At 42.3% G+C, this 26,880-nt stretch overlaps 1 protein-coding gene across 1 annotated transcript; it reads right to left on the bottom strand.

Moving 5' to 3' along the window:
* Nucleotides 1–10,147: 10,147 nt before the first annotated feature.
* LOC139331494 (neuronal acetylcholine receptor subunit beta-2-like) lies at nucleotides 10,148–26,880 on the bottom strand. Its single transcript, XM_070962972.1, has 6 exons — nucleotides 26,504–26,880; nucleotides 16,950–17,095; nucleotides 16,701–16,745; nucleotides 16,167–16,276; nucleotides 12,796–13,786; nucleotides 10,148–12,271 (listed from the first exon to the last, which is right to left on the bottom strand). The coding sequence occupies exons 1-6, from the start codon at nucleotides 26,553–26,555 to the stop codon at nucleotides 12,116–12,118; spliced, it is 1,500 nt and encodes a 499-aa protein (XP_070819073.1). The 5' UTR covers nucleotides 26,556–26,880; the 3' UTR covers nucleotides 10,148–12,115.

Here is a 26,880-nt window from a genome sequence, read left to right as displayed (position 1 = left end):
TGCACGTCCCGCCTTCCCCCTCCCTGCCTCCCTCCCTCCCTCCCTCCGTCCCTGCGTCCCACACCCATACCCACTCACCCAAGGGCCAAAACAAGCGACCTGACTCACAGTGACTCACAGGTAGTAAGTTTGGATTAATGAAATGCTTTTCAAATATCGCTCGAGGACAGACAGGGGTCTGCGAGTCCCACCGCAAGAATGTCTATTTTAACTTTAAATTTCATATGCAGTCTTGCAACCATACTTCATTTCAGTTTCTTTACTTTTTAGTTTAAATATTATCGAAACTAGAAATCTACCTGTCCGTCTGTCTGTCTGTCTGTCTGTCTGTCTGTCTGTCTGTCTGTCTGTCTGTCTGTCTGTTGCATTTGTCTGTCTGAACACAGTCTGAGAAATTATCCCCACATCTATTCAATATCACTCTCCAGAAAGATGCTGCGCACACAAACACACACACTCACAGTAAGATCACTGCTGAGCTATAAATGACCTATTTAGTCACTTAATTGATTTTGTACGCATAACAATGCTCAGGCAGCTTAAAGCATTAGCTGCTCTATAATAGAGTCTTGAAGGCTGCAGAGTCTGCCCAATGCATAACAGCACTGTCAAGTCTAGAGTGACTACTACATCATCTTTAAAGGAAAAAATGCAGTAGTAGTGGGTTTTAGATATCACTGAAGTCAACATTAGAATTAATTTGCTTTCACTAAAACATCTTTAAACTGTATTTTGTTCTGCTCTATGCTTAGAGTTTGTGGAGTAAAAGCTCATCAAAAATGTTTAATCCATAGGACATTTTTTTTTACCCTTTTTTAATCATCCACAGGGTCTTTTTTTTCATCCAAATTCGTTAAATCCATCTTTTGTAGTGCTGTGCAACACATTCTGTGACAGGATGGAGAGAAATAGCTTTCAGTTGATTTGTCTCTTAATATTTCATGAAACTGCGTGTGTGCATGCATGTATCTAACACAGTCGCCCACGTGTGTGTATGTCTGTGTATATGTGCTTTAGTATTCAGCAGCACAAGATGTATTTGTATCTGCTCTGCCACATATTCACTCTTCTTAAGGCACTTACCCAGAGCTAATACTATCAATACACAGCTTTTAACGTGGAGTTTAAACACATTGATGGACAAACACACACACATATCTGTGTGGATTTGCACTGACACATGTGCACACAGGGGAAGATACTGGGGGACAAAATAGAAAGAGACAAAGTCAGTTTTCGTATTTCATTTTCTAGAAAACAACCTTACAGTGAGCAACAATTGTCCTGTTGTTTTTCTTATTTATTGTGAGTTTTTCTGATGCCTGCTGCCGCCACATCAAACAGAAATCAGCTCTGCCGCAGGCTTCATGTGAGAATGGGACCAGTGCTGATTGCAAATGTACAAAGTGGCTTGCATGTTCGCAGCTGGCAGGTCAGGAGCCAAGAGGCTGAAGACAAGTGGAACTGCTCAGTCCTCAATTTTAAGCTCAATTAGTTTTGTCGTTGGGGAAGTGAAGTCAACCGAGGTTGTTGTTGAGGCTCGGAGGGGGAAACTGGGGTGATTTAAATCCTGTTGTGGTCCGGTGTAGGAGCCCCCAAGAGGGAGAAAAGAAAGAAGAAAGCAAGCTACAGAAGTACAGAGTATAGAGAGTATAGGAGAGAGTGATGCAGAGAGGGTGTGATGGGTAAAACTGAAGGGATGTGGACAGCTGAGAGAGAGAGAGAGAGAGAGAGAGAGAGAGAGAGAGAGAGAGAGAGAGAGAGAGAGAGAGAGAGAGAGAGAGTATACTCAGATCAGCTGAGCATGAAATGCTAAAAAGCTCCAGATTTGTCGTGATTTGTGGAGGGAGTGTCACAAGAAGAGAAGAGAAGAGAAGAGAAGAGAAGAGAAGAGAAGAGAAGAGAAGAGAAGAGAAGAGAAGAGAAGAGAAGAGAAGATGTGCTTCAGTGTGACAGTGAATCTATTTGCAGAAAAGTATTTTTTGATTGAGCAAGATCCAGAGAAAAGCTAAGGAAGAGTCAACAGCCTGGACTGGAGAGAAATAGATCTTTTCTTTTTTATTTCTGCAATCACTCTTGCAGATTTTCTGTCTTAACAAGTATTTTCTCTCTCCTTTCCCGTTGCGCCATCCTCTTTTTTTCACCGTCAACATTAATCATAGTAAATCTGTCCTCAGTGCCACGGGGAGAGATTTTGCCCGCAAGATAGTGATGGACATTTGAAGAAGTCTTCTTGACATTCAGCGCCAAAAAAACAAACATTCAGAGGTATTTTCCCTCGGCGTTGAGCTTTAAGCTAAAAGGTCAACCTGTGACCTTTGGCATTTATTGAATGTTTTTCTCTGTAATTACCTAAAGGCATGGAGTTACCAAGGTGTACATTTTTCATCGCGTTTTCAGATTGAATGAGATTTGAGAAACAGGTTACCAGTCTTGTACTTAAAATAGGCTTTTATAGAAACATACAGAAATCTTTGATCTTAAATCTTTGAATTTCTAAAGTCATGGCTAGAAGGAAATATTGAATGTTTTCTGCACTGAATTTACAAAATATTTGGGACTTCCACTTAACAGCTAGTTGCAGCTCCTTTTGCACAACCCACATCTCCATTATCTTAAAGTTTAAAGTCCTTCTGCCTACCTCATCTGCTTCTTATCTGCATCTCTGTCTTTGTGATTAATTTCTTAGCTCATCAAGGTAAAAAGCAGGTGTCCCAAACATTTTATACACTCAAATTAAAGACAGTAATTCAGTAAACTTTTTAGTCACTATGAGTCAGGATTTACAAAGCTGTGATTATGCCACTGTGTGAATTGAAGTGTATTAGTGTCATTTCAGAAAGACAGAATAAATAAACTTTATTAACGTGTCTCTCTTTTGCATTTCAGTCATATATTTAAATCAGACATGACACACATACAGAAACACTCATACTGCCTGTTACATTCATACACAAGTATGAATAATCACATCAAGGAGTTGTGAGAGAATAAGATGCACAATCATATACCGCCATGTTGGTGTTGTTCCTAATTCATAAATCACAATTAATGTATCTCCAGAGCCACTATTGCAACTGACCAATCATGTTTCTGTGATGTCATAGCTTTGCAACTCAGAAAAAGGCGGGAAAATGTGCACAAGGAAGAGGTTAGCCCGTGGTGAAAGGGTCTATTTTAACCCAAACCACCTTTTCCTAAACCTAACCAAGTAGTTTTATTGCCTAAATGTAAACAAGCTGTGACAGAAAACGGAAAAATTCAAATTAAAATGACGTGTGAACTATAAGTCTCAAAATAATAAAGTCAGCAGTGTAACTATAAGTTCCACACAGGACACAAACTCCAGTCTAACAGATGAAAGCCCTGTGCTTGACACATCCATCCACCATGACCTGCTCCTTATGTGGACCTGGAGCGACAGTAATTATGATGTTGCAGGAAGAACACCAACACGGCGAGAAAAGAAAATCTGCTTTGCGAAGTTAAGGACATCACTTATAGAGGAAGGATTGTGCTTGAAAGCATTTGTCTGTATGTGCATGGTGGGGCACAGCTCTCCACTGTGCATTGTTTATTTAGATCCAGCACAGACAGAAAATCAGAAGAAGAAACGGAAATAAAAAATGGATGTCAACGAGACAGAGCATCTGCAGCAAGGCAGGAATTAGCCAGGTTCACAGGAGGAGACTCTTGCCCCACAGTGTCACAATCAGTCAGCTGGTGTTTCAGAGCGTTCTCCAGCTGAGGTGACATCCCAGCACTGCTTACCCTCCAACAGAGAGAGCAAACAGAGGAAAACACTTCTACTCCACACCGCTGTTTTTTTTTTTTTATCACTCTGCTAGTTGTCCCTCTCTGTCTTGTCTTTTGTCCTGTCTCTCCCCGTGTGCGATCACACAGCCAGATGCACTGTTAAATAACAGCAGGCATCCGGTCAGACAGCTCAGACAAAGCAGAAGGACCTTGAGGCCCTGATGAAGACAGCCAAGGAAAAGGAAAAGGGCAAGTGTATTTGCAACTCTCTGTGTGTGTGTGTGTGTGTGTGTGTGTGTGTGTGTGTGTGTGTGTGTGTGTGTGTGTGTGTGTGTGTGTGTGTGTGTGTGTCATACAGAACTGTCCCGGCTCATCCACATCAGCCTTGTACACTGTTTCTCTTTGCTCAGACAAATGTATTTGAGTATTATCTCTCTTTTTTTTGTTTTTCCACCTTTCTCATGATCACTTTTCATGTTTATGTCAGTCTTTCTCTAAAACACCAAAATCTCGGCCTTGGTTTCTCCTTTTCACACACATTATCCCCTCTTTTTTTTGTTTCTTGTTGTCTTTGACTAAAAGTTTGGGGTTATCTTTCTTCTGTTGTGCTTTAAGCAACGTCTCAAGCAATGAAACCGCAAGAATGAGACGACCGAGCGCTCTATTCAGAGAGTTTAAAAGCTGGCAGCTGTAAGAGAAGCGAACACAAGTCGGTTTATTCTTTCCTCTTCTAATTAAGTGCATCACTGTTCAGTCTTTTGTTCCTCCTCTCAACTGGTCACGGTCTCACCTCATTACGTGTCACTCACACTGACGAGACGTCGGCCTTTAAGCAGCCTGTAGTCTGATGCTTCAGCAGGGCTGATCAGTAACCTGTATTATTGAACATGTTGTGTCTGGTGCAAATTTAGCATCAGCTTAACCCCATGATATACAGTTGACCTCTTTTTTCCCTCATTAGTAAATTTAAAGCTGCACCAGGCAATAGGTGGTGCAGTTTGACATGGAAATGATCATATCTGGCAAGCCGTTGTCAGTAATATTTTATTTTTGTCTGTTTTCCAGTAAAATATTAAGTCTTTCTATTTAATTTCCTACTGCTAGTGACAATTATTAAACATTTTTAATGATTAGGTTTAGACACTCACATCACTTTAAAGTTATGTAAAGGTCGTGGTCTGGTTTAATACAGATAAAGTCGACAGTGACTTAAGACTAAGATGTTTATTACCATTTAACCTTAATCTATTCCAGTTTCGTGACATATTTATAATGAAGTTGAGTGGCATTTCATTTTTGGTCATATGACTAAATCTCAAACTTCATAATTGGAGGGGATGTGTGCTCCTGACCTCTCACCAACTTTTCTCTCCTTACCCTTTAACCCGTCTAAACAGTTTAGCCTTCCTCTCATGATCCCCATCCTTCTTCTGCTTCATCTAATCCCACCAATCTACTGTCTCCACCCTCTGTCAACCCCTTTTTAAGAGCTCTCAGCATCCCCTCTCCTCCCACAGCTTGTCCTGTTCTGCCAGTCACGCTACACTCTGTGACCCCGCTCAACCCTCCAGCATTCACATCCTCAAACCCTCCCCGCCCTTCCCCTCCACCCCTGCTCTCACTGCTCCCTCCTCCTCCACTCTCTCACTCCAGACCCATTAACACCACAGAGAGTTAACTTCCTCTTCTCTATTCATCCAGTGTCCACTACATGCAGTCTGCTTGGCCATGCTGTGGCCTCCTGCAGCCACCAGCATCTAATTAAAGCCCTTCAATGCCTGAATCACAGTTATCTGATTAAAAAGTCCTTTGCTGCTAATTAAACTGCCATTTCTCTGCACCATGTTTTCTCCCACAAACCCTCTCTCACTCTCCAGCTCTCTCACATGCACATACACACACAGAAATCTTCAGCAACAACATGCACACAATATATTGTGACATTATGTTTACACTCATGCTTACAGCTCCATTCTGCTATGTGTTTATTGTCTCTGTTCGTGTCCTTCTCTGAATGACCAGCAGTGTCACTTTCATTAAATGGCTGCAGCCTGAGGGGTCAAACTGAGCCATGCAAAGCTTACTCATTATCTGGTCCGTTCGTGTTTGACGAAATCTGAACGATTGTCAGAGCTTCTTTTTCCTGACACAGATGATGTGCTCATCAGAGTTTGAAGTTATTTTTAATCCATTTCAAATGTGTTGGGAACATTTCATTAATAGCCCTCGCAATCCTCATGAGTGGCCTTGGGCTAAATGTCCAGCTGGAATATTTCATTTTTTTCTTATTGTCACTTTAATCATAATATTGTAAGATATCTGCTGATTTTTGTCACAAGCTGTTATGCATTAGAATCACACTGATGTAATTCTTAACGGAGAAGATGCAGATGTGTTTTGCTGGGCCACATATTTTTCTCTGGCTCTGGAACTCTGATGCTGATGCTGTGCATGTATGGCATCAAATTTTAGTCTAAAAAAAATCAAAGAAGTCAAAGTGTTATGAGTTCATTGGTATTTCACTTTAACTTCAACATTAGGGAAGCCAGCAGTGGTTAAATTTCAGGTACTTGATTGCTTATAAAATGATTTCCTTACTTATCTTCCATACTATAAGCATGTTCACAAAGATGAAAACAAGTTAACGTTAAATAAAGATCCTGACTATAAAGACAACATCAAAATCTGGTTTACTTACTCATTAATGTACATATGTGGCATGTAATTTGTAACTTTGACATACGCCATCCTCATCATTTCCAGTATATACTAAAAGTATAAATATGATCAAATCTGCATATTCATTGCATGTCATCTCTACTATATCATAAATTTGGACTCATGCTTCTTTTATCATTAGCTGTAGTGGTAAAGTGGTGACAGGACTGCTCCAATTACTACTACTGTTAATGCTGAGACACAGCACTCTGCAGTTTCTCTTTTGACCACTAGTCAGCAGCAGCAGGCACCCTAATCCCTCAGCAGGCAGCAGACTTGAGGAGATATTTATTACTCCAGCAGGGACATTAAAGGGGGAACCCTGAGCTCAGTTTAAAACCCTGTAAAGTGTTTGGACCAAAGCTCTGTGTCTGTCCCCTGAGCTCAGTGGCTCAGCATCTCAGAGGTGAGGATCGATGGCCCCCTGACTCAACAGCAGGGCAGCTACACATTCTGTAATGCAGTAATGTAGTTCATAAATATTGACCACCGAGCTGAAATGGCAGGTATAAATCCAAAAGGAATGTCCTGTGGAGGATAATGGGAGAGATGGCGGGCAACGGTCCGCCGCAGGAAACAGATCAAACTGCTGACATTCACCATGCTGCATCAGAGGTTCAAGAGTCTGATTACAGCAGGTTAACAGACAGAATAGAAAAGAATAGAAACATGTCAGTGCAGATGGAGAGTTTTAACTTGTATTAGAGTCACTTATAAATAATCAGCGTACTGCTTAAACTTCTCAAATATTTAAGTTTCTGGTTCTGCTTTCTGAGGTTAAAAACATGATCAAAACCACAAAAGGAGAATTTATTTTTGTTAAAATCGACAACAGAAATACAAAATAAATGCATATTTCAGTTGCATATGACTGCTTGCCTGTCTTCAAAGTGCCTTTTTTGTGTGTATGTTTACATATGTGTATATATGCTTACATGCATGTGGGTTTGTCTTGCAGAGATGAATACACACTTATTGATCTCTGACTACAGCATGAACCTGTCTTTGATGTCGGCCAAACAGACTGCAGAAGTCCTGTGTCTGTTGTTTATGACCGACCTTTATCATCCCTGTCTCCTTCTATCATGCCTCTCTCTCTTTCTCCTCAACCCTGCTTGTAACCCTCCTCCACCGTCCATCCAGTTTCATCTCTTTCGTCACGCTTCATGATCAGACCTGGAGACCATAACACCAACTCTGTCTGGCTGACTTTTCTCCTTTTTTGTCCCCTCAATTTTGTACACTTGAGGAAAATCAGGAGTGGCACAATGCTAAATGGACGTAAATACACACATACACAGTATCATTGCATGTAATTGTCATATATATTGGCAGCTGACTCTGCAATGTAGAGTCTACAGTATATAGCCAGACAGATGGGTATAATGTGTGTGTGCAGCTGAAATTCAGTAGCTTCTTTAAGCTCACAGTCAACAAACAAACAAACAAATGGTGTTTGAGGGAAGTTGGTCACCGCTGAAGAACTGTTAAGGCAAGTTTGAATTCTTTTCATGACCAATCTGTAACTGGAAGAAAAGGCAAAAGATGAGTTACCTGGAGAATAAAATCTTCCTACTTCTCTGCACATACTTTATCAATGGTTTTGACCCTGTTTGGGTTGATGGATGGTATGTCCTGCAGAGAAAAAAATAGACACCATGTCCTGGTCACTGCGCTGGCAACTCCTTTGGGAGTAAGATATTGGCTTCACTCACATTAACAAACAAATATGTGGAGGTGTGCATATTTAAAATCTTTTGTGAGGACAGAGACAGGTGAGAGATAGCCCCTTTGCTTTCCAATAAAGGCTCACTCCTACTGCAAGTGTAAACCTCCATGCGCACCCTTCTTGTAAACACACAGCATTCTGGTGAAGTTCCCTGCTGCCAGACACCTGGAAATCTACTCCCTCCAGACTAACAGAGCGAGCTAGCATCAAGGGACTTAATGGGAGCAAATAAACACTCTCTAATATTGTGAATGACTGCCTATTGCTGACTTGTAATTAAAGGAAAAGAGAAATGAATGCAACAGAAAGTAATGGAAATAAATTTTAGGCAAAATTAACTCACTCGCCGGCAACACCAACCCATCAGCCGCTCTAACCCTCCCCACCCTCACAAGGCCACTCTCTTAATGGAAATTGAATGCCGATGTCAAGTATCTAATTTATGAGCCGTACAAGGGGAGGATGGGTGTACAACTACGAGCAATAATTGCTGAACCCAACTCCAATTCAATGGCTGTCATTGCGTCTGTAGGATTATGTCACTGTTTGACTGTGTGTGTGTGTGTGTGTGTGTGTGTGTGTGTGTGTGTGTGTGTGTGTGTGTGTGTGTGTGTGTGTGTGTGTGACTGATATGATATTAGCTGGAAAATTATGATGCAGTAATATCTCCGCTGGAAGCTGCAGCAGTTGGTGGAAAACAGCAGCTTGTGTACTTTTGTGTTCTGGATAATCAAGGACCTTTAAATATCCATGCAGACACTAATGGAAACTGTAGCCACATCTAATTTGGAAAAATGTGATGTAGAATTGTACCTAATGCTGCTATTGTCAGAGATTGCATTCATGAATTTCTCACATTATTTACTACAACTGAGTTATTGAAAATACCAATTGGCCTTCTGTGACAGTGACTGAGCTGCAGACTTAAACTTAAAAGTTAGAATGTGTGAAATGTGATTATCGTGGCATGTAATTAACAAAATATCCGGCTTTATCTGATGCCTGCAGCTTCTTTTGAGGTCCACACCACATTTCAGGAAGCAACTGCCATCTGATAAAGAGCAGAAAGCTTCATAACACATAAGATTTTCCAGATTTGTGATAATGTGCATGTGTGTATTCCTTCACATGCTGTGTCCCTTTAGCACTCATGCCGCCTCGCTGCCATCTTAAGCTAACAGAAGGCGAGGTTACAGACCCCCGGGATATAAAACCATCTAATGAAGTCTTAGTCAGCTGACTAACATTTAGCTCTGGCTCCAGACAGTTCACACACACATGCACAGAGAGCGCATACACAAGCACACCCGAAACTTCTGTCCAAAATGCCAAGTGCCCGGAGACTGTGCTTAGTTTTGAATCATCTCAACGTGGCTAAAAATGTGTGAGGTGGGAGAAATGAGTCTGGAGGATGTTTAAGCTTTTACTTTGTCACATCCCTAATGAGGTGATACTCAAATAACCTGTTAAACACACACCAAATAAGAGGGTAAGAGCTGCAGGAGTGAGAGAGCTTCAGCCTAATATAGAAACTGAGACATCTTTATAAGGCTGAATGAAAGACTGCAGGATTTTAAAGGAGGAGTCAGCAATTCTGGGGAAAGACTGTTGATATCTGAATGTGGTGTTCAGCACGTTAGCATGTGCCTCTCACTGCCCCCTCATCTCCCCTCCAGCTCCCCTTCCCCCTGTCCTGCCCTGTGCACAAGCACCACCGCCCCCTGTTGCTGATTGGCTGGAACAGTCTTGTGTGGCTCGATCTGAGCCATTTTGTTTCACATTTACAGTGATGTGGGGCTGTGTACAAACACCAGATCTTTGTCTTTCATTGCACATACAAATTGGACCATGAGGGGATATTCAACCAATCTGCAAAAAAGTGTGTTGGATTAGAATCGCTGACTGCACCTTTAAGGTTCATGCAATTGATCAGGTGTGCTAGTTGCTTTCATTTTCCTTTATTGATCCAGTTAGCAAGACATCAGCTGCCATCTCAGCCCCTTCCTATAAATTTCAGCATTTATTGTCGCAACAGATGAAACTCAACATGACCGGCCAGTGGGAAGAAAAAGAAAAAGTATGTTTGATTCCAACCACTGAGAAAACAAAGATGAAAGAAATCAACACAGCTGGATTAGTACAGTACACCTTTTCCTTGGCTAACATAGGTAGCAGTGACAGATGAGTGCATTATGACAGTGACAAGTTATAATACCTCTGAGAAATAATGGCTGGACACTGTTTCAAGTAACATCTCTAAGAACAGGCTGCGATAATCGAGCATACAGTATGATGGAAAATAAAACGAGTGAAGAGCCAGATTGTTTGGCTAATATGCGTCCAGGTCAGTGTGTATAAAATACTGTACAATATTATTGCTGCTGGTTTCTTGGTGATGGATGCTGACGAGCATTGCTTTGATGACACCATAGTACTGTACCTTCAAAAGAAGCATGGTGAGCAACTGCAGCCCAGTGATCATGGCACTATCACTACTCTAACCTTCATTTAAAAGACGGGTGTTTTTAAACACCACAGCAGCTTGTCACAGATTTGAAGAGTCTATTATTTCAGGTCCACACAAGGAGCTGTGTGTGAGGGTAAAAACAGGCTGGGCAACCCCTCACACACCCATCCATTACTACTTGAGCAGTCCAGCAGTTGTTTCATGTCCCCTGTCACTCTCGCTTTCAAGGCAAATATTAGAAATTCATAGAGTATGTGTGCTATTGGCAAAAGGGAGGTGATCTTCTTCTATGTATCTACACAGAAGGGATTCATCTTCTTCTCCTCAAGGGATGTGTGGTCGATGTGAGGCCAGTATCTGCAAAATGAGTCTGCTTGTGAGTTTCTGTGGCTTTGTTCATCTCTGGGCTCTTTTCTCTCTTTGAGTCGACAACAACAGAAACAGTGCTTCATCGTATGCATGCTAGCCTCCACAATGTTATTTTAGGACCATTACAATTTGATTTAGACACAAAGAATGAAACCAAGTCTGTTCTGTACAGAAAAAAGAAATTTAGTCCTGAGTTGCTGTTGGCCACGTAAACCTTTGTGAACAGTGATAGGGGTCAACACACTTTTAATTTGACCATTTTAGATAGAAGTTTTCTTTTTAAAATAAAGCTACAAGAGAACTGCTTCCATATCGATTCCCAAGAAAGAGCATTATGACTGACAGATGGTTTATTTTAACATTTTAAATTGAAATATCATTCTGGTTCATTGCAACTTGGGTCTTGTTTTCATAGTTTTGGCCATCATTTCTTCTGATTATGATGTCACTGAAGTATTTTCTGTGTGCAGGTACAGCTTGGAAAAGTAAGGTAGGTCGTGTTGAACCAGGAAGTTCTGTACACTGTGACTGATGCTACAACAGAAATTTTGGGTTATAAATTTACTCTTTGTCTTTGTTTTCTCCTCCAAATAAGTTTGACTAACCTTTGGGTCCTGCTAAATGAGTGGCTGGGGCCCATATTATGTGTAGTGTCCCTTGTTCAGCTCCAGCAGGACCTTTATTGAGTGACAGACCTCCATCTCCCTCCCCATGTCTGCCTCTATATCAACTGTCCTCTCTGCTGAATGATGGACAAAATTATGAAAATATGACCCAGTTGTTACAAACCAGAACAACCTGTTTAGTGAACTGAAATAAATAGATCCCAGTTCCTCTGACAGATGCATGGAGCAGAGGATGGCAGGACACATGGGGGACAAGGGGTGAAAGTAAGGACGGGAGCACGTGGTGGAAGAGAGCTAAAGTGCATAATTGCCATTTCCCAGTGAGCATGTGGTGCGAGGCGGACATGTGAGTTCATGTGTTAAAATGTTGTCAGAGCTCTGTTTCTGGGAGGGGGTGGGCTCAAAGTTCATGTCTGGGTCCTGTTGAGGTCAAAGTTCAGGTTTCAGATTTCAGTTATGGTCCATATCGTCAATAATGGGGGTGTTGTAACTCTGGAAGAGAGGCTGCATGAAGAGGCCCACCGTCCCGACCACACACACCAACACGAAGATCCACAGAAAGAGACGGTCGATCACCATGGCCACGTACTTCCAGTCTTCAATGATCTGCAGAGAAAAGGTAATGTAAATGTAAATGATGACACATTTCACTGAAAAGCTTGACCTGCTCGTAGTGCTAAACGCAAAGTCCGAGGATCAGCAAAGTCATGAGGATTCATCGTCTGGGCGTCGTGGATATCTCCAAATTTTACATCAAACTATTCAATAGCTGTGAAGACGTTTCACTCAGGACCAGAAATGTCAACCTTATGATTGAGCAAGGGGGTTACCAAGGTCAGTAGGATTAATCTTCTGGGGACTTCTGTGGATGGCTTTGCAAAAGTTTTTGCCAATATTTGCTGAAACATCTCAGTCAGGACCAAAGTGGCAGACCAACCAACAGATCAACATGGCTGTCCTTACAGCAATGCTGCCAGTGTGACTAAAAACTCTACTCTATCCTATAATGCTAGCCTGATGTCCTGAACAGAACCGCTTACGCCAGAATGGAATTGAATGAATCGTACGACAGATAACAGAAAAGCCTTAGCAGCATGCTGTACATATTGAGATTTATTAGACACACCTACCCCTTCATCATCATCCTCGCTCTTCATCTTCTCAGCGATGTAGCGCACTCCATCCACCGCATCCTCTGCGTCAATGTTGCACTTGAGAGTCATCCTCTTCCTAAACTCTGTGTTCTCTGACAAGTCGCTGATCTTCCAACCATAGCGTTTGGCCGACTCCTCGTTCACAAAGAAGGATGAGGAGGAGTCTGCCATTCCTGCGGGGCTTCCAGTCCCTCCGTCCGCTCCGCGCAGCTTCTGGTCAGAGTACGATCGCTGCTGGTGTTTTTTCCGGAACTTCTCACGGATGTTGGAGCTACCGGGTCTCCGCATGAAGAGGTAAGAGGGGAGGCGGTAGAGGAAGACACGCTTGACCCAAGGAGGCATGGTGTGCGTACTGGGAGACCGATGGTGCACATTGAGCACGCAAACACTGGTGACGATGGAGAAGGTGACCAGCACCATTGTAAACATCAGGTACTTTCCAATCAGAGGCACTGCTAAAGACGTGGGTGGCACAATCTTTGAGATAAGGAGTAAAAACACAGTCAGGGCCAAGAGGACAGAGATACAGAGAGTCATCTTTTCACCGCAGTCTGACGGGAGGTAGAACACAAGAATAGCCAGCGACGTGATCAGGATGCAGGGAATGATCAGGTTGATGGTGTAGAACAGAGGTTTTCTCTTGATGATAAAGTCATAGGTGATGTCCAGGTACCTGATGTCATTAGGGTCTTCGTTCTTGCGTCCAGGCAGCGAAACAATGTCCCACTCACCACTGGGTTTAAAGTCATCACGTGAGGCGAAATCACTGAGGAGGATGAGATCGATCTCAGTGTGGTCGTAGGTCCAGGAGCGAAACTTGAGGGTGCAGTTCTGCTGGTCAAAAGGGAAATCACGGACTTCGATTTTGCAGGCCGACTTGTAGATAGCTGGTGGGAGCCAGGCCACCTCACCATTGTTGGAGACAACAACATTGGAGTAGAAGGAGACTTCATAGGTGCCATCAGCACTGAGTGGAGGTAAAGGTGAGAGACAAGCAAAAGACAGGAAAGGTAAAGAAAGATAAAGTCAAAGCATTCAAGGATAAACCAATCACTGTAAGGATGGCAAATCATATTCAAACACATCTCTACCATCTCTATATGTGATATTACTGATGCAAAACCTTGTAGGAAGAGGGTGAGGAGGTCAGAGTAGCACTGCTGCTCCCTGCATTGGTTTGATAAGGAAACCTCTTGTACACCTTTCCATAAAGGTATTAAAGGCATCTATTTGATTTAAAAAGTGTTTACAGCTTTACTCTACTAAATGTCACTCGTTCCAATCTAATCATCTTGAACTTGCCATCCTATTAGTGTACCTGAGTAGGCACTATCAACAGAATCAGTGTTGCAGCAATACTTCGAGAGGCATAAAGTACTTCAGTTGACTGTGCTGACTGATAGCGTGTTGAGAAAATACTTTCACGACTGCTGCCGAGCATCTGCAGCGGTGACATGCAACAGTTTCATGTGTTCAGAGTCAAAAGATGTGTTTATCCTCTGAAGGAAGGAACCGCTTGGGACACTTCCCAGCAACATGACAACAACCACCCCCCTCACCTCAAATCTGCTGAGACTGACTTTTTTCTTCATTTCACCAAGGCTGCAGGTGATGCATTATAGATAAGTGGCCTATCAATTATAAAGTAGGTCAGGAATCCAACCATCACACTCGGTCTCTAATGCTTTGGGTCTGCTGTGAATATGCAGACCAATTAAAAATGCAGTGGCCCCACCTGCTTACTGCAACCTCTGGTCCCCCAAGACTTGGTCAGAGACCTGGACCATAAAGTAGTGCTGATCATCTCCTGTCATTTGGCCTCTTAAGCCATTAAGCTCTTTATGTGATCTTTAGCTGACCAGCAATCTGTATTTGTAAATGTTTAATGCCTACCAGTCCTATATAAACGTTGGAGTAACACTGCTGACCAACACACAAAACCTACAAATCTACACAACTGTTAGCCTGTCAAACTATCGCAAGTTCACTCTTGACCTTGTATACTGAAGTGGAGAAAACAATCACACCACCAGGGCCATTTACTTCCTGTATGCTGGTCCCTCAGAAAGCCTGAGTGCACCATGGTGCACAATTCACTTTCAGCCAAAGTCAGCCCAACTACACTAAAAAGCTGGAGAGTTTGAAAGTTAATATCCACCAGTTATCATATTAGATACATATCACCACAGTAAAATGCTGAGCAAAGACTCCTATATTAACATTTTAATGATGAACGTTAACTGTTAATGTTATACAAGAAACTAGCAAATGGAGAAAAAAAGACCCAGGTGTTGACCTACATGCGTGACAGATGAGGTGAGGCTCAAAAGCCTTCGTGTCTGTCGGCTAACATCGAGGCAGTGGGGCTAATTTCTTCTTGAATGAACAAATTACAGCACTGACATTCTCATGTATTGATTTTCCTTTGCAGCTTTATTGTGCAGCTGCAAGATGATTTTTAGATGTGCACACAAAGTCAAAATAAAGTCATATCACTGTTTTGTGCACGGTTTCTCAATGAACATGGATGTGCAGTCATCTAAAGGGATGTTGTCCTGCTGTCCAGTTTAACCATGTTGGTAAATTTGCTTGTGTTACAGTACAAAGATTTGTGGTGACACTTTGGTTGCAAAGGCTACGATTTGATTCCATTGATCCAATGTATATATCATAATCCATATTGTGAAATACAGCTGAGGCACGCTGGAATAAACTGGAATATTTTATAGTTTCTGTATCTTCCATGTGCAAACATGTTCAGTCAGGTGCAAGGAGGGTGAACATCTTTCATTCATGTTTCATAAAAATAAAACGGAATCAATGCAAAGCCAAAGATTTAGGATGTTTGGTAGTTTTCCTCCTGTTCAGGAGAATTTCTGTCTGGTTGCTGTAAGGTGAAAGCCAACTGCTGATAATACGTGTTTGTGCTCAAATGTAAACGTGAGATATGATCACTTAATGCTTCAGTCAGCGTTGTCTTCCCTGCAGATTTTATCATTTCAATATGTCCCTGTGTCTCTTTCTCTGCAAAATCTGTAATCTCTCATCCCTTAAAAGATCACTCATCGTCATGAGACTGTCCGTAGTGTCTGCAGAGAGTCTATAGAGTGTTAACAAAATGTTTTGGTTTTATTCATTTACCTAAAAGAGGTGACATGTGGGATTTAAAAAAAGAAATATAAGAGGATAGAACGAATAAGAGGATATAAGAAAACATTTTAGGAAAATGAGGATTTTGAGTAAAGTTGCTCATTATGTTTGCGCCTCTTTTAATCACTTAGTTTTACAGTACACACACACACACACACACACACACACACAATTCTGTCTTCACAAAGCAGACGTACTTGTTGTAGAGGACGATGTCTGGCAGCCAGATGTGTTGCGACGGGAGCCGGATTTTCTTGATTCCCTCGTACTCTTCAGGGTCCCACATTAATCTGTAGTCATTCCATACCTGATGAGGCGCACACACATAAACACACACATACACACACAGGGAGAGACACTGATTCCAAAGTCATGCAACCAGAAACATACATAAACATATGAGCTCATGAATACACAGTGGTTCAGTCAGGCCCTATCTGGTGAAAATGCATTTTAAACAGTTGTACACCGACACATTAGTCCTTCGTGCCATGAGCCGACCTCACCAGAGATCCGGCCGAATGTCTCTGCACATTTACCTTAAACTGCTGCACCACCACATAGCCAGATCTGTGATGGTATGTCTGCATGTGTGTTTGCATGTGTATACTAACGACTAACATGAGTCAGACACCAAGAGGTTTGGAGTTTGGACAGAGTGTGACCCCCCTATGCACGCAAATAGACACTCACACAGAAAGAAGGAGGGGACAGTGAGTGCGGACACAAACCTGACTGAGCCAACAGTTGGTGGTCATGATCTGCTCCCGCTCATTCTGAAACACAGAGGGGCAGAAGGCTTGTGGGTGACAGTGGTGACGTGATATCAAATGAGTAGGATATGTTTCTATGATAACAGCATACGTACATGGATTAGGATTTGTGTGTGTGTGTGTGTGTGTGTGTGTGTGTGTGTGTGTGTGTGTGTGTGTGTGTGTGTGTGTGTGTGTGTGTGTGTGTGTGTCAGCGTGCTTTCTCACCACGTTGATCAGCTGGGCCAGAGACACCTGGATGTAAATGGTGACCTGCTGGCTGTTGTTGACAGCTGGTCTGATCAGCTTGTTGTAGCGCTCCGGTGACAACAGGTGACTCACCAGTCGCTCCTCCACCTCCGCACACAAGGCAGCTGCACACACACACACGTACAGAGAAAGAGAGAGAGAGAGGGAGAAAACTGAGCTGGAAAGTAGCTACATGTGATGGATCAGTACTTGTGTTATGTACTAACATGTTTATGTTTGTGGTGAAGTGACAGAATGCACACTAGATGTAAGTATGTCTCATAAAACCCAGGTTTCAGTTTCCTTTTTAGTCACGCCACCATGACCAAGCATGTACCATGAGGGCCAACGGTCTGCAGTTTGGAGTGAAAACACAACTGTTAGCTCTCCATTGTTGTCTGTGTCTACTTTGTCCAGTGACATATTGCCAAATCCACATTATATAATATGTTTTGGGAGACCATCACAAACAGCTTAAAAAATGTCAGAGTCAGCCTCCAAGGTACTGAGACAGCTGTAAAATCTCCCACTTGGTGAACATAACCACTGAAGTGTCAAAAACCCCAAATCTGATGCAACCTTGAATTGAACTTTCGAGCTCTGCAGCAATCACATCTGAGTGAGATATGATTTCTGATTACTTTGATTTGCTTTGCTGAGTTAGAGTGAACAGTTTAAAGCGACTCTGATGTCAAAATAAATTGCACAATGACAGCGGGCACCTTTCAAATGGATGAAAACTGAGGCCAATGGGGTGCTTTTCATTACGCTGAATTGTGCCTCCTCATCTCCTCTCTCCTTCGTCGACCCGGAAGTCGTTTCCCCTCCGCCATGATGAAGGATCTTCCAATTGCTTAAATGCACCTGAAGGAGACGAGGAGCGAGGAGAGAGGAGGCTTCTGAAGGAGATCAGAGTGAGGATACACCGGTGTAGCCTACGCAGAAGTCTTTTATTATTTAAGGGGCGTGTCATATGTGGCACACGTTTGAATCATGGCGGGAGCAGGTCTTCACAAATGTAATCTTGATTCAACTGTGTCCTTTTAACAATTGTATCTGTCACCAAGAAATAAATGAAATTTCTTGGTATATTACGGTTTTTTAAAGCAAGGCTACAAGGCTGTTGGTTTAATCTACCACACACCCCTCCTCTGTTATGCCTCTAACGGCATATAATTGAAACCTCATCAGTAGCAATCAGGGGTAGAACAGTCTGACTGCAGATCTGACCATAATATCACGTTTTCCAGCTGTGCAAATGTCATCAGTAATTGACGTCGCTTCGGACTGACGCTGTGGAGCGAGGATTTTTCATTTCGGAGTTTCGTCTCCTCTGTCCTCACGTCCCTTCCTCGCATCCCTCTTTCATGTCCTCGCTGGGCGGAGCTAAGACGCGAGGAGAGGAAGCAAGTGGAGGAGACGAGGAGACCAATTTATGTAATGAAAAGCACCCAGTGGAGTCAAACTCAGGGCGAGGGAAATGGGACTGATTGTACAGGGCTGTCAAGAAAAGGGGGCCGCAAATCATTTCACCTCATTTCATTGGTCTCAAAGAGTTTCCTCTTACGTTCATCAAACTTGTATTGGGCATTACTCAAAGCCCTTGAAGACAAGAACGGAAACAAAGCCTGACTACAAATACTCTCTCAGCTGACTCCGAGTCAGATCCCTGATCATTGCTGACACACTCCTGATCATCCGTATGGCTGAACACGTTCAAAATGAGAAAAAACAAGATAACAGAAGCACACACACACACACACACACACGCCCAGAGCAGTAGGTGGTGAAGCGATGTTTAAATGTCGTGCTGTGAGGTCTCAGCAATTAGGTGCTGCAGCGACGTAACATGCCGCATGTCCTCAGATGTAATGAGTGTGTAATGAGAGTAACAATGCATGCAATCTGCAGTCAGTCCATACGACAATAATGAGTCACATTTGAACATACACACATACTCACTGAGCCACCGCAGGGCTGATTCCACCCTTGTAATCAACATAGAACAGTGTGTGACTGGGTCACAGAGCTTCAGTGATAGTGGATGGTTTGATACACAGATGTTGCCAAACTTTCAAACATTTTGAACCGGTGAAAAAAAAAAAATCCCTTGCTTTGCTTTGAAAAAAAAAAAAAGCTCAACTTTAACAAAGGCTCTAATTTCCATCTCATTATATCTGCATATCTGCCGTCCTTCTGTTTGAAAATCCAGAAATATTAAGCTGGATTTATCACAACCTGAAGTTTCATTGCAGTCTTAATAACCTGTTTTTCTTCTGTCCCTTACAAGCAAACAGGCGCCCTGTATCACACGCTCCTTCCCTTAAAAGCCTTTTCTCCTGTGTTTTGTCTTGTACCTGCTCTTTCCCTTTCATTTCTTTTCTTTATTTGTTTTCATGTCCCTTGTTTTCAGGAAGGCTTTTGCGACGGCCTTGTTTGTGCATCATAAAATAAACTGAAAAAAAAAACAGAACAGTATAAACTGGAGGGTGACAAGAAAGATAAGAGAGAGAAGTGGATTACATAAGAGGTCAATACTGCGGATATCTCAGCTGAAAGCACCATACAGTGAGCCTCCATATTTTAAAAAGTGTGTTACATAAAGCATGATAATTAAGCTTAATCTTAATGTCATGATTAGTTATCTTAGGAACACAAATAAGACCCAGAGAGCCAGAAAAGTAACTCATCTCCAGAAGTATGGAGGTTTTTGTCTGTCCCTTTACATTCAGCTCAGTTTTGCACTATAGTAACAATATATCTGTCATGAATTTCCTCTGCTGTCAGTCTTCCAGTCATCTGTATTTCCTGACAGATTGTCCCATCAATTTTTATTACCTGACCACCAAACCTGCTTGCACATCAGCTCCAAATGTATCCCCTTTTTTCATGCATTTGTGACCACACTTTGTTTGACTGAGATGTTACAAATATCACTAATAAATCGAGTCAGGTGACTTTTAGAGGAGGGGTCCCCTTTCCAGGACAAACAGACATCCAACAGGTATCAAGAGTACACAACAGATCAACCAGGGGTGTATCTAGGATATTTCTAAATCAAGGGGTTTGAGCAAGCATTAACATTAGCTAGTTATGAACTGCTCTGAAGCAAACAGGGACATCTCAGGGGCCAGCTGGGGCCAATACCCCTGGACCCACCAATAATATCAACATAAAGACACAAAGTTACAATGTGGAAAAATCAGGATGATGACATCATAGATAGAACCACCAAAACACGCCATCATCATCTGTCATGATCTGATGTCTTTTTTGTTTTGTTATTTCCTGTTTTATTTTGAAGGTTTTCCTCACGTAACATTTTGCTTCACTTCCTGTGTTTTCCCGCCCATGAGTGATTGATTTGTTTCACCTGTGCCTCATTAGTTCCCCTCCACTGTCTATTTAAGCCTGTGTATTCCACTTTGTCCTGTGTGTTTTTCCTGGATTACCTGTTTGTTGGACCCTTGCCTTGTTTTTTGGATGGACCTTGCTTTTTTCTTGTTTGGACTCTCTTTTTTTTCACTGGATTTCATTGCTATGGTTTTGACTCTCACCAGCCTCACCCACCTGTAAGTCTTTGTTTGGTTTGCTGTTATTAATGAGCTCATTGAACTGCACCAGCTCCACCTTTCCTATGATCTGCATTTGGATTCGAATTCAGTTTTTTTTTTTTTTTCCCAGACACCCATTACAGCATCATCGAGTTTGCTTCCAGTCTTTTTCAGTTCAGGGGTGAAGATTTAGCTTCATCTTTCCCCAGGATGATTCAGCCAGGATATCTTTAAAACACATGCGCAGTTGCTTTCATGGAATTCACTGGAAAACAAGCCTCACACAGCCAGACTGCATCCCACAGGCTCAGTTTTAGCACTGAGACGAGACCTACATCTGGAAACAGCCATTCAAAATTCAGAAGGCTGATGAGTCAGCAAGTGTCCAGTCGAGTGTAGAAAGAGTTTGTGTTGATGTCTTAGTGAAAAAATTGTCAGTCCTCTTGTTATTTAGCCTACTTGAAGTGACGTCTGTTTTCAGTTGAGTCATCCACAGCCTTGCAGGACCACAGCGAACACGGAGAAAACTGTGGACTGCCAAGGAAAATTTACCTCGAACCAACAAATAAACAGACAAAAAACTGATTCAAAGACCTCTGCCATTTGACAATTAAACCACTGAAAAGAGCTGTGTAACTCTGGCAGCGGTTCATCCTCTAACTGCCCTTCATAGTCTAAGCTGTGGAGTTTGACACTATCCTCGCCTGATGTATGACAGTTGAATGACCAGGTAATTCCAGCTTACAAAGAGCACCATTTGTAGAAGAAAATGTGTTATAGTCAAACATTCATATTGAAACAATGCTACAAGCACGTCTGAACTCCTATCAGCGATATAGATGGTTCCAGAAATCTCAAAACTGTGCAGTTCACAGCTTTGGACAACTGTGAAGGTTGTTTATTTTGGTACTTGCACTGGTTTTCAGCAATGCTGCCAGCTGTCAAATCAGTATATATTCAAGAGAAATGTTTTGTGAAACATGTCAGGATCAACCTGAACAGAAGAGGCACTGAGCTTTAAAGGCAGGTGCAGGGAGGAGAGATATACTCTGCACTTGGTCAGTCTAGATTAACCTCCAGCAGGCTTCAATCCGGAGAGGAGAGGGGAGAAGTGTCCAGTGTCTGAGCAACTATGACATGACACTAAACCTCCAGGGTACAGTAAATGTCTTCTGAAACACAAAGCTCTGACTGTCAGGATGTGAAGGAAAGGGGCACATCGGAGGAGAGGACTGTAGACAGAAACACAGCAAACAGAAAGGAGCATGAGGCAAAACTATTCCCAGATTAGTATAATTATCTGATCCAATAAATGTCGTATTGGACAAGGAGGTTGTACTTCAGCTGTGGGATTCTCAGTGGACTGCAAATCCCAAAATCCAGTCAGCATATTCCAAACATTATGAAAAGGTAGCACATGCCTAGTTATCAAGTTGAGGACAAAATACTCACATTTCACTTGCTTGTTTGTAATGTGAGCCAAATAAAAAAGGGTCATACTGTATGACGGCGATGATTCATGAGAAATCAGTGACTCCTACGTGTGCTTGACAGGATCATAGCCTGTATACAATAAGGGAGCAAACTGCTGCATAACGCATGCAGGCTTTTTGTACCAATTAAAAGCAACTGGTGTGTTTGTAGGATTTTGGTAGCCTGGGAGTTGAAACCTCGTTTTCTATAAATCCTGTTGGTCCGGCTCATTGTTTGCTTCTCAGCTTTATTTGTCACCGTGCTTTGGTTGATGGGATTAAAGCCTCATTAAATGCAGGATTTGTGAAACCACCAAGCAGCAGCGAACAGATGAGGAGTCATAAAATGTACAGAATTGTCAGCAATCTGTTCTCATTTAACTACGAGCATTGTGTGAAACAAAAATAATGGAAAAATGTATTGTCATTGAGTATGAAACAAAAGTGTGATTCATTTTACTCATCATGACAAGTACTATGCAGGCTTTTTTCTTCTGTGTCTCCACTCTGATAATCTAACTCTGATGATGTAATCAGGGTTATCTCCGTCTGGGTGTAGGATCTAAACATTTAGAAAGCCTGGATTACCATTAGGCTCATGTTTAACAGATAAGGACATTTACCAGTTTAGGAGGGCCAAACAAAATCATGGTATTGGTTCATAATGGGAAATGTAGAATCCTTTTTGGAGCTCGACCCATACTCAGAACTAAAAATCAGGATACCTCAGCCTCTGCTGCATTGAGTTTTTGCAAGTGCAGTAATAAATCATTCAAGTCGCCTTTTAATATCAGGCAGATACAGATTTTTTTAGAAAAACTACGGCAAAAGAATTGTTTACGATCACGTTTCTTCTCCGAACCACCATTAATCCACGTTCTCATCGTAAAAACACAACACACTCTGCTTTCAAACTGACCACAGCTGAACTGAATCTATACCACCATTTAGGAAAACAGTGGCGATGCTATTGAACATCTTGGCAATGCTTTTCAGTACAGAACGAGAGAAAAATCAGTGATGTCCAGAAAAGCATTTCAGAGAGTGAAACGAGGTGACTGTGGACAAAAAGAATACTAGAGAGAGTGTTGGGTAAATGCACGTCTTTATGGTGGTTTGATCTCATGTGAACTGAACTGGATTCAGCCTTTGTTTTTCTCTGGCTGCCTGGGAGAAATAGATGTCATACTGCATTGAAAATGTAAAGGGCTGCCGTAAAAATAAAATATTACTAAAAAATTTACCAAACTGTCAAAAACAAAAGACTTCATAGGACCAGTGGAAAGGACTGCGGATGTTGGAGAAACACAGCGTCGGCTGTATGGAGTGATGTAAGGTATGGGGTTGGACAGTAAATGCTAAAACAGTAGATGAGGCTAAAATGAGATGCGTACGAGGTTGATGTAAGTAGAGACGGAGCATTAGGGAGTCTACCAGCAGGTCTCATCACACATGTATGCACACACACACACACACACACACACACACACACTCCTGTCCGGCTCGCTGCACTCTCCACACCTCAATAATTCATCGCCACTAAAATAAAAATGCCATCATCTCACAAGCAGAGACCCAACTACAATAAAAAATTATTCTCCAAATCTTTCGCAACCAGACCAGAATCAACACACAGTCTCGATCAAACGTGTCAAACGTTCACATTCAGACACACGGCTGTGTCTGGGTGCTGCAGATGGATGGATGGACGGGCTGTGTCATCAGTCCAGTGTGCTGAGAAGAAAAAGCATCCAAATTCTGCATCCTGTAGGTTCTTTTTTAGGATAGTGAATTATTCAATGCGTTGCCATCTGGAGTGGCCTTTCTGAGGCCAAAACAATTTAGGCTTCAGCTGTCTTTGCTCAGTGCGCTGCCCGTATCAGTCATGTTACAAAAGACACCCATGTGCCATTCATACGCATCCGCAGCCACGTGGTCCAAGTTCCAACGAGACGTTTCACATTGCTCACAGTGTATCTGCTGGCTGAGAGAGTTTTGTGTTTTTTTAGTGTCTCTTGGGATTTTAATTGGTTATTTGCCCTTGAACTTTTCATCATCGCACACAGTCCTTTCGTCTGTGAGGATAAAACCGACTATTCTTCTACCACATTGATTTTTGTATCTGTCACAACCTCTCCCTCGTGTCTTTCTGTCCTGCTTTGTTTGCTCTTTTCTTCTCAGCAGTGACAGAAACATGTGCAGGTTGAGTACAGAAAAGAGACAATTGGAGCAGGAAAAGTGGCTTTCTCCTGTTTTCAGCTCCCTCTGTGTCACCCTCACATGTAAATGCTGCTTATTTTTGCAGCAGTTTCTTTTAAATACATCTGATGCAGCTCTCTTGAAGACCGCCTTGATCTCTCTATTCATCTGCCTCCCTCTCTCATTCAAAGACCAACATCCATACAAGTGTGCCAACGCAATGACTAATGGTTTACTATGAAGTTTTGACTCACTGATGCCAGGCCCACTTGACCGAACACACATCTGCAGTTATGAGAAAGCAGTTTTTAAACTCCTTACAGCCTTAGAATAACCCCAGGACAAAACTTATAGCTGCATATTTCTGCCCACCCACATATAAAGCTTCACCCCCAGGCTGCAGAGAAGCAGAGTCAGGGTTGTGTGAGGGGGAATCACACGCTATCCTCTTGCACTCCAAGGCATAGTGCAAGTTTTTAATGAGCAAAACATCCAATCGGGGGTAGCTGTAGCACATATTAGCACATTATAGCATGCAGCTGATACTGCGAGAGACAGAGAGGACAGCAAGACAGGGGGTGCGTGATGAGGAACTCAATGTGTCAGATAAGTGACAGCATAAGAGAAGAAGAGGAAAAATATCAGATCAAATACAGAAAAAACATTGGCATGCAGGAGGAGGCAGAGAGAGAGACAAATACATCCCAACAAAGTGGCTGCCTGCATTTTGTCATTTTACTGGAGCAGTCATGGTGAAGTTTGATAGGAGTGACAGAGCCACAGTCACGCAATGCATCAGCAGCACACAGTACAGGTGACAGTGAAAGAGTCTAAGTTAGACAGAAAAGACCAACAAAGAGCTCAAGGAAAGGAAAAGATCAAGTAAAAATGATGATTACATAATCTGGGTTATCTCAGCAGACAAATATGAACCAAAAAGCAAAATAATGCACTGTGCTCGTGTTTCACTGCAGGTTGTGGTTCATCAATAATGAAGCAGTTAAAACAAGCTTAAGTTTTAGGATTTTGTGCATTGCAGGTGCAGAATTTAGATGCATGTGTTCTATAATGTTGAGACGAGAGTAAAAACTAACCTTCATCTGCATGATGAACGTCATGTTTCTATTGTTTTAGTGCCTTTTTAAATGAATTTACCTCACTAACTATTTATTGCTATGGAGATACTACACAGTAATTAGCCACTTTGTTTTCAGATCTTCTGAATTTGTACCAACTGGGTAATTTTTGCCATAAAATTTTGACTAGAAATGCAACTAACTTTAGCTATTCCCTCATATTAATTCATGCTTCTATTATCTACACACAGCGTGCATTTATTCTAATGAAATCAACTTGAGTTTATGGCACTGGAGATGCATCTATCCATTTAAACACACTGTCAATCTGAAGAGTACTGCAGCAGAGCATCCCATTTCAGAACCATGGACAGCCCCTGAATGGGATTCCCCTCCAGTGATGATTCAGAACCACAAACAGCTCCTCATGTGTTCCTTCAGTTGATAGAAATACGACTTCCACTGCACATCATCTGACAGAAGTGCACTAACTGAAGGTTCTCTGTCGCGACAGTCCATTTAGACCCCCATTATTATCATCAGTGGGCCTTGGCACCCACTGCAGGCCATTAGGCACAGTGAGGGCCACAGAACCCCATTATGAGACCTCATCAAGTGGATTTAAACACCCACTTGTGTTTGCAATTACAGCCACATCATCCAACTGCTTAATGAATCATGAGAGGACCAAGGCGCCAAATGGTTCAAAGTTGTTATTGGATTTGTTGTTTAAATTACAGGACAGGACTGCAGGCAAATGTGCGCAAAAGTAACGCACACATCACACCCAAGCGCATATAAAGCAATTTTCTAATGACTCCGTGGGTTTGCTGTGTGAAGAAGAGCAAGTTAGTTAATTGAGGCGTGCTGAAAAATCACGTGCTAAACTGTCTGACGCAAGGAAATGCCACTATGCCTGCTTTCCGGCATCACGTGCTGTCTGTAGTACAAAATCTGGCTAAAACATTTCCCCAAAATATAAACACTCATGTGCGGATTTGTGGTGGTTTAAACTACAAAGCACATGTGATATTAAATTAGACTTCTACCATTAATAAGATAGACCTCCCCGACATTTATATTACACATAAATCACATGCACATAGACCAGAGAGAGTGCACTATTTTGCAATGACTAGTCCCAGACTGAGTGATTAAAGCCCCACACGTAAACTAGAGGTCCCCCTGTCCCGTCCCGTCCCTTTTCGGGAGGATTTCAGAGGATTACTCACTTGCCACGGTGAGAACCAGGAGAGCCAGTGCTGCTTTCACCGGGGCTGCCATCGCTTCCTCCCCTCCAGTGCGACAAACACACGAAAACTTAGTGTTTCTCGTGTGCGTTTTCCTCTTTTCTGCTCCTGACGTGAAGTAAGTAAAAAATGAAACCAAAAAAAAAAAAAAAAAAAAAGAAAAATACGGGCTGGGTTACAGCGGTTTCATTGCAGGGGTTTCCGCAAATGACTGTCTGCAGCTGGGGCTTGGAGGCATGGAGAGGAGCACTGACTGCTGTCTGAACCCAGAGATGAGGAGGCTGGATGCTTTCTGCCAGAGCGCACCGACTCCACCGCTGGTCCTGGAGCTGTGATTGCGCGCAGCGGAAAGCGGCTGT

This window comes from Chaetodon trifascialis, chromosome 5, assembly GCF_039877785.1.
Source record: "Chaetodon trifascialis isolate fChaTrf1 chromosome 5, fChaTrf1.hap1, whole genome shotgun sequence".
NCBI classification, from domain to species: Eukaryota; Metazoa; Chordata; class Actinopteri; order Chaetodontiformes; family Chaetodontidae; genus Chaetodon; species Chaetodon trifascialis.
The sequence above is the reverse complement of the archived record's forward strand: the minus strand, read 5'-3'. Positions and strand labels throughout refer to the sequence as shown.